This window comes from Artibeus jamaicensis, unplaced genomic scaffold (genome assembly GCF_021234435.1).
Source record: "Artibeus jamaicensis isolate MK-2021 breed Jamaican fruit bat unplaced genomic scaffold, CSHL_Jam_final contig_384, whole genome shotgun sequence".
NCBI lineage: Eukaryota > Metazoa > Chordata > Mammalia > Chiroptera > Phyllostomidae > Artibeus > Artibeus jamaicensis.
The window spans coordinates 5,357,364-5,366,509 of record NW_026521810.1 but is presented as its reverse complement, the minus strand read 5'-3'; the positions used below and the strand labels follow the sequence as shown (position 1 = coordinate 5,366,509).

Below are 9,146 nucleotides of genomic sequence, written 5' to 3'. Positions count from 1 at the left end.
GAAGCTGGCTTGTCGTGGTAATCAGCTCTGGCAGCTCAGCCCTCTCCAGCTCTGCTGAGCTCCCGACAATGGCACTCAACTTATTTCCCCCTTTTAAGCAAGCACTCTCAGCTCTCAGTGGTGAAAACAGTGTTGTAACAATTGCCATGTGGGCAAACAACAGAATCAAGACGAGTTCAAGTCTAGCTCAATCATTAAATTAGCAATATGGCTTAAACTTAAAAACTTTGGGGTTTGTCTACAAAATGGGGTTACCTGACTGGGTTTGGCTCAATGTTCTCTTAAGGTCTACTATGCCAAGATTCTATGAATTATTCTTCTAAAACTAGCTTCTGAAATAACTAAAAAAATAAAGCAGCAGATTGAAGCTAAACATTTAAAAAATTATTTTTATAAAGTAACCTTTACAAAGTAGCATTAAAAATAAATACTCTCACAACTCAAGTGTCTGATAACGTTGCCCTCACACTGTGTGCCTGCCACATGCAGGCACACATGCAGCACGCCCTCTCCTGAGCAAACACTCAGCGCTTCTTCCAGGTGAACTTCCTGCGGGCTCCTTCTTGGCCTGGCTTCTTCCGTTCTCTGATGCGTGGATCAACAGTAAGTAGTCCGGCTGCAGCATAAAGAGAGAAGCCGTTACAAAATGTGGAAAATGTATGGTGCCAGGTAGAAAAGGAGTAAACCACGTGAATTTATAGGTACTGTTAGAAGAGAAAAAACTACAGGAAAGCAAGCAGACCTACAAGGATTCACCACCCTGGTATAAATCTCATGACAACAGTTTGCTTTTACTCTTCTAGGATATTTTTCCATTTCTGGGACAAATGCCAGCTACATTATAGTCTGCTTTCCTTATCCCGTGAGGACCAATTCCTTTTTGGTTTTTAAAGCTGTTTAACTTCAGATAAAGCTGCTCTTGTGTGGGCAGTCACTATTCACTGCAATAGAACTTACTCTGCATACTCATCATTACGCACATGAAAGTTTTAATGAAGACAAGAGGCAGAGAAGAAACACTTGTGTGGTAAAGTATAAGGAGATAACAGGTACCATATATTAATAGTATATATGAATATACATATACTTAAAGTATGACTTACTGAACATATTTGAGAACAAAATCTATTATTCTAATTTGTGGGATAATAATATCCCTGGTATTTTGTTTCAGAAATCTAAAAAGTAAGTTTTAGGGCTGTATTCTCAGCATAAGCTGTTTATTCTAGAAGAATAAACTTGGTTTAAAATAGAAGCTCCCATTCTACTAATCAATCACCAGGAGCAATTACAATTCCTGGGCAATTAAGGCATTACTTTCAGTGTATGGCTCACATGAAGCACCACAGTTGTGGATGGAGTCACAGTGCATTATTAGAAAACACCACGGATTTCAAAAATACCAGTGAGGAGAAAGCTCTTAAACTGCTTTATAAATATGTAAGTAGACCACAGTTTTTTACTGCTTTTTAAAAATTTTTACTCTTCCAACACTAGCACATCTTTTCCCTGTATACAAAGCTACAGTATTTCACCAGGGGGGGTCACAGAAGCAAAGGAAAACTTTAAGTGCTTATTATGTAGCCATAGCTTTTGCAATTTATTTGCACTTAAATGACATGGGGAAAAACGAATCATATTTTGAGAAAAATAGAGACGAGACCTGTCTAAATTCTGCTTTAAATTATAAGTAATTATGCTTTATTACTTTTCAATAGGCACAGTAACTCAAGCTAGCAAACTTGTTAAGATCCTATCAGATTATTTTAATGATGAGGTATGAATGCCACAAAATGGCAAACTGTTTATAAACAAAAGGATTAAGAGGCTTAAAAATTAACCATCCTAAGCCACAGGCAGCACCTGTTTCGACTCAGTATCAGACTCAGTGGCTGGGGGGATGGGCAGAGGAGCAGGGAGGAGCAGGGAGGAGCTGTGGCCACCATGTAAGGGGCAGGCCCAGGCCACAGCACTGTCTTTCCTTCATAAATATCAGTGTAAAGAACATCTTTAGCTAGAACTGCCCCCGATTTATTGTAAATGCTGAAGCACTGCCCTAATGAGCAAGCTGACTGCATATTCCTTCTCACACTTGTATCCAGGACCGAGTCATGGGGGCACACAAAGCAAGACAACATAAAATTGGAATTAACATCACAGTGGAAAAATGGAAAGCTCCAATAATTCTAAAAAGAAATACCTTAAAGGCTTCACCATTAAATACAATAATTATTATAACTTTTCATGATAAAACAAAAACAATCTATCTGTTAAACACAATTGAGCAATGTTTAAAGTGCTGTTAAACTGGTTCTTGTTAAAATAGTTTTGCCACAAGATCAAAATAAATATCCCCTGATGCTGACAGTGTCTCCCTTTTCTTTCTGTAATTCAAGTGCACTTTGTAGAAATCAAAACTGAAAAATAATGTTATGGTTCTAGAGTATGAAGAGAGGCCAGCAAACTGCAACACTGGATATTTAAGTGAGTGTTTTCTCACTAATTTCCGGTGAGTAGCATAAGAATAAAAGAAATACTTATAGACAGTATGGGACAACTGGACCCCTCCCCCCACAATTCATACCTTGTCTCATCCACTCAACCTCTTCCTCGGTGACAAAGCTGCACAAAGCTCTGGCCATCGCCAAGCGTATCGCTCCAGCTTGCGCAGACCTCCCACCCCCTGAGACTGTGCAGGTCACATCGTGTTTTCCAAGTCGGTCCAGGAAGTGGAAAGGGAACATCAACTGTTCTCTACAGCACATCACCAGAAATATGGTTAAGTTTATTATAAAATAGTTGGTTCTATAAATGGTTCACATTTTGAGCATTTAGAATGGTTTGCTGAGAGCAAGGTTTATTTCCCCAGGATATGGCAATATACTGTGTAAACTACTGCTGATTCCTTTTATCTTCGTAAGAACTTTTGAGGCTTGGAAATAACCTTGTAAAGAAATCTGAAATTTGGGAGTCTCCATTACTCAAATGAATCTAACTCTCTGTGGAGTCAATGATCAGGTATGATATCAACAGGCTTTCCCATGCAGTTATCTACTGTTATCGGGACTCACTAAATAGAGTATACTATAATGCATTTGTATAATGCAGGGGTGTCAAACTCACTTTCACCGGGGGCCACATCAGCTTCATGGTTGCCTTCAAAGGGCCAAATATAATTTTAGGACTGTTAAATGTAACTACTGCTTAACTGGGGGCAAGGAGCTGGCACTGCCACCGGGTAGAAACAAGGTGCTGGGCGGGATAAAACAAGGTGGAGGGCGGGATTCAGCCCATGGGCCTTGTGTTTGCCACTTGTGGTATAATGCATATATAATGCTCATCCTCACACAGTTGGTTTTTAAAGTTCCTAAAATTATATTCAACTTTTTTCTCCCCAATGAAACATATATTGCTATCAATAGTTTTCTAAGTGGCAGGGCCCTGCTACCTGCCTGATGCCAGGTGGCACTGTACAGCCTTAGTCGGGCCCGCTTCCCTCAATAGTGAGTGCCCATGTGGCCTCAGGCAGGCCCCACAGGATCAGAGAATGGAACACAGAACACAGCCCTGGACCTTCTCTTGCTCAAATGAACAAGTATTTACTGAATACTACTTAAGTGCCAGGTGCAGTGTTTACTACCACCTTTGTCAAGCATTTTGATTTTGCTACTTTAATATCTCTGCTGAGTTTTTATTTAGAAAAGTCAATTAATATTGCATTTTGCTTGCTTTGTTTGACACTGTAGCTTTCTAGACCCCAAACAGAGCTTATAACACAGTGAAGCCGACAGATGGATAGTCAGAACATTCAAGTATCACTTCTTGGACTACATTAGAAAAATAATCACATGCAGCAAGATGCATCAAACAGGACTTTCAAGGGCATAGTTCATGGGAATGTGTAATAATATTGTTTCAATAGAAATGTTGTTTTAAAAGGGAAACAATATAAACCTATACTGTTTTTTTGGACAAATGTTTCAAGGCAACCAAATAAAAAATAAGAATGTTATAAAAATAGTACAGTTATCAGTAATAGCCAATTATCATAATAACTGAAGAGGATTTAGAGACTGATAATCTATCCAATTCCACCATTTCATTTATTTCAACGAGGAAACAGCGGCCAAGAGAAAATCTGTGGACTGTCACGTGCACGTGTCACAGGAGGTCTCTGCCTACACAGCTAAATGAGTTACGGGCACGGTGTCCCCAGAAACAGAAGCTCCGGTCACCCACTGGTTTGGGAGTTTAAACATTCGTCTGTCTTAAGTCCTAAAATTTTAAGATTGCTCAATACGTGCTTATTAAAGAAACTTAGACTAAAACTAAAAAAAAAAAATCTCTATAATTTACTCACAATATATCACTACAGTAGTCAGGGTTAAGAAAGAATCAGGGTAAAGAAAGAACCATTTTGAAAAAGAAAAGAAAGAACCATTAGAAAGAGTCTAGATAGTTGAGAAGTTGGTATATACTGAAGTATACACCACCACTCAGTATATATAGATGAGAAAATACCCAAAGGGTATTAATAAAAATAATTATATTGTTATTGATTTTAATTAATCTGACTACAAACTGGTATATGCAAAGTGTTACATGGCTTGAAAATATTTCAAATTCATCTTTTCTGCTTGCAGGGATCCCAGATGAAATCCTGAGTTAAAAGAATCAAATTTATTTTGTTCCTTATTATATAATAAAAGTTACTTTGAAAAAAATAAACAATCAATTTTCTCATTCTATCTTCTCTGATTGCTACTCCCAGGGCAGTGATTCTATTAATATTAGCATATAACTTAAAATACATATCATTACATAGCCTCTTTTAATTTTCTATAGTTGCTTAAAATGCTACCCATATCTCTTCTGCTACATGGTTAGTGCTGTGTGAGTAATGTATTTCATTAATACAGATGATCAGTCAGAGTTGCTTTATTGGTTGACTGATAAGAACACAGGCCTTTCCAAATCAGAAAGATTATTAATCTTTGTATTCCATAGTACCAGGCACATAGTAATAAATGGTTAAGTGAGTAAATGAATAAAAAATTCCTAAAGATGTTGGGAAAGCAACATAGTCAACATTTCCAACCTCTGTTGCTGTTTATGTAAAAGCAGCCTAAAGAAGGTCCCTGAAAAGGTAAGTAAGCAGTTCAATTGACTCAGACAAGTGTCTTACAGAGATCAAGTTCAATCCCTCCTACCAATTAGAAGTGACCTTTAGGCAACTTGGCTATGGTCACACAGCTAAGAAACAGAGCTAGAACCACGATCACTTGACTTTTGGTTCAGCAGTCTTCCTACTGGTCAGCATCACCTTTCTAGTGAATCTGTAAGCTCCTGAGCTGCTTTGCTCCTGCAAGAGGAAAGGCAGCCCACGGCCAGCATGGCTGCCCTGAATGCCTGCAGCTTCTTGAAGGGGATGAGATGGTTTAGCCGCCCATTCCCATGAAGGCTAGTCTTAGGGTTCCCAATCAGGTAGAAAGCTTTTTGATCATAACAGCTGTGTTACCTTCGCAATACCAAAAATCAGATCATAACAGCTGTGGTATCTTCATAATACCGAGAAAAAGACTGGATCATAGACAATCTCTGTTAAATGTCTGTTTAATTCAAAATGAAGAATAAGTTCTAAGAATATATTTAATTGTGAAATCAAGCCAAAATTGAGACTGTGCGTTAAATCATCAGAGTTGTATCCAAAAACAAATCACTACATTTTTCGGACTATAAGATGCACGCCCCACCCATCTGGGAGGAATAATGGTTGTTAATGCTGCTGTTGAATTCTGTTTACATTTACATTGGTGAAATATTATGTTATTTATGCTATTAAATATTTCACCACATTTTTTGCTTCAAAAACTTTTTTTCCTATTTCCCTCCTCTAAAACCTAGGTGCATCTTATAATCCAAAAAATACGGTAACAGGCAAGTACTGGTCAAATGCCATTCCTCCTAGCAGTCCCCAATGTTGAAGCTATGAGCCTCTCTGGCTTTTCTTAAAAGAAATGAGAACTTCCTCCATTTGTTCCCTATGAAGATGATGGCACAATTACTTTAATTCATATTGAATGGAGTTAGAGTGCACTACTTCTTGACACAAACAGTCCTTTTCTGAAGTCATCTTTCTGTCCAGGAGCTTACATAACACTCGTTGGGCCCCCTTTCCTTTACATAAGCACTGGGAACATAAGCATAATGACAGTAAATACTGAAAAAATAATAACTGTTTCAAGAACAGGCCTTTGTACAGGACTCACAAAGAGACCTAACATGAGTATATGTAGAGGATTTGAATTATAACACCCATTTATGATTCATGTGATTCCTCTCTCTTTCCCCATGGGATACACAGTTCAAAAAAATAAAACTGTCCATATTTAGCACTGGGAACCAAGCAAAGCCTGATGAGTTCTTATTTTAAGGCATAAATGGCAGGTTTCTTTGATAGATCACACACACACACACACACACACACACACACACACACACACACACAATCTATTTCCTCTGAATAGGAAAACATCCAAAGTGATAGACCAGACTTTTTCTAATATTTGTGATGGCCAAGGCTGGTTTCTGTTGTTTTGTTTGGTGCATGACAACCCTTAGAAATCTACTTTTCTTACATTTTGGCACAATCTGAATTTCGGAATGTAAGATATATCTAAAATACCCAAATTCCAGTAGCAGCTAATGAAAAGAAGAGGAAGATTCAGTTAAGGAGGAATTTTTAAGATTTTTTTTTTTAAATATGGAAAACCACATAAAAAAGAATGATAGTTTCACTCCAGCTAGTTTGATAAATTATATTGGAAAAGAGAAATACATTTGTCTTTATATTGGTAAAGACAAATACAATCGGAAAAATCACAAGCCTTAATGAACTGATCATAATGTATAATGAAGTATACTTTCTTTAAAAACTAAAAGCAAAAGCAAAACCAGACACTGACCTGTCCTGTGTCACAGGGAAGTAAAGCAGGTAATCGATTCCATTAACTTTTATTCTTCCACTTCCATGTTCATAAACAACTGCCTCTGCTTTTGCACTCTTTCTCTTACCTTTGAAAATATAAAACTTCTATTAGTAAAAATCTGATAAACCAGGGCTCTGAGACGATAAAACTACATGAAAAGTTTTTTCTTCTGAATAACAGTATACAGCGGCATATACAGAAAGTGCTAGGACTTCTACAAGTCAAATAAAAATAAAGCAGGTAAACTACACCATAATCAATGTAATAAAGCTTATTATGAGGTAATTTTGTTCTGCAATTCCGTCTGAATAAAACTGTAATAATTTTAAGTTAGTTGTTCACAAGCAACAAAGTAATTCACATTTATATAACTTAAAAAAGTCAACTGATTAAATGTCCTTTTATAGTCAATAAAAATACTGTATTCAATAAAATATGTGTAACCATAATTTTTAAATATTTGAGAAATATGATAAAATGTAATTGATAGAAATGAAAGTAATACCCAGAAAAGGTTACATTTTTCTGGAAACATTAGTTAAAATGGCAAAGCAATGATATTAAGTTTTTAAGAGCTGCAGATCTATCACTTAATGCATTAATTTTTAAGTTACACCATGTGAAATGTCTCCACACACCTACCAGAGAAATGTGAGGATCTTAAGTTTTCACGTGTTTCATAGTGTCAGCATCTGACATGCAGACTCACTGAGCATTTTCATTTTATAAGAAAACTTAATTATAAATATTTTTCCATCAGTTGAAATGTGAAAATAAGATTTAACATAAGTATGTAAAAATAAAAACGGTGCAGATGACTGTGTAGGAAAAGTGTCCAGATTTTTTTCTTGGGACATTGTAAGGTTCGATTTTTAAAAACTTCCAATAGAATCTTTAAAATGAGGAAATCCAATGTCACAGTAGCAAAAATAAACAAATAAACCAATCAAATGGAGAGGATAATTGTAGTTTCTCAATCATCATGGAATTTATTTTTCCTCCATGAAATGTCATTACCTTCACTTGTGCTGAAGGCCATTCCCTGCTCGTCATACTGCACAGGCTCAATCAGCTGTTTTTTTGATTGAATAGTTACACTCCTACGAAAGCTCTGCAAAAATTCTTTTTCAGTAGCACCACACTGCAGTGTCAATAACCTTTCCAGCAGCCGAATGAACTGTGCATACTGCAGACAATAAAAATTCATTAGAAGATGCAAGTGTAATTGCATTTGCTAAATTTCTTCTATTTTTATAGACCTGATCTTTCCAATGTTGTTTTTCTTGATGAATTTTGACAGGATGACACTTTGGCACCTTCATGCTGCTTTTAGAAAACTGTGTAGATGCAGCACTTGTCCTGTGGATCTTTAGTGCTCTCAGTCTTTTCTTTTGAGAAATAAAGAGATTTATCATTTAAAGAAAAGTCAACTTCTCCATATTTTGATGACATGAAATTGAGAGTTAATTTCATTTCCCAAAAAATATTTAGATGATCTTCAAGTGTAATTTCTACTCTTTTATCTAGAGAAGCTTCATAAGTAATTTCCAGTAAGTTATGTATAGCAAAATGGGGAGAGTTTGATTTTGAGAAAATGTACCTCTTAAATTATATCTCATAATACATTTGGCAAATATATCTTTAGCTGTTCAAGCTGTGTTACTTTAATGTTTATGATTTCCTTTAAAACCGAACAATCAAGCTATTTAAAAATTCAAGAGATACTTGACTTAAAGGGCAACCTCTTGAAATAAATTATCCTTGCTACTCCATGCATTTTTTAAATAGTTCTTGAACATGTGATTAGAAAGTAAACAACTTGGTATTAACCCCTTAAAATTAGAAGCCAGAATAATCATTCTAAAGTGTTTATACAGAAGGAAACAACTAATACTTGAAATCCTTAGTTAATATGAAGAGTGAAGCCTAATTTTGATAACCTTATTTGTGTTTTTGCCAACCCTAAAAGTCACATTCACCTTGTTACCATTGCCTTTAGTGTGAAAATCTGCCATTAATATATAAAAATCTCACCAATAAGATTAAGAGGGCTATTTTGATTACTATTTCCTGTGATGTTACAATAAAAGAGAAGGAAATTGCTCTGACTAGTGTGGCTCAGTGGGGTGGGTGTTGTCTCACAAACTGAAAGGCTGC

General features: G+C 36.2%; 1 protein-coding gene across 2 annotated transcripts in view; it reads right to left on the bottom strand.

The window, feature by feature from the left end:
* Positions 1-362: 362 nt before the first annotated feature.
* MRPS9 (mitochondrial ribosomal protein S9) overlaps positions 363-9,146 on the bottom strand; it is a 62,326-nt gene continuing 53,542 nt past the window's right edge. Inside the window, exons 8-12 of one of the 2 annotated variants that reach the window (XM_053664571.1) lie at positions 8,249-8,377; positions 8,007-8,175; positions 6,966-7,074; positions 2,585-2,754; positions 363-616 (exon numbers count right to left, since the gene is read on the bottom strand). In XM_053664571.1, coding sequence (XP_053520546.1) covers positions 525-616; positions 2,585-2,754; positions 6,966-7,074; positions 8,007-8,175; positions 8,249-8,377 — 669 coding nt within the window. In that variant the 3' untranslated portion in view covers positions 363-524. The remainder of the gene's footprint in view (positions 617-2,584; positions 2,755-6,965; positions 7,075-8,006; positions 8,176-8,248; positions 8,378-9,146) is intronic. The other variant, XM_037166405.2, reaches the window with a different exon arrangement.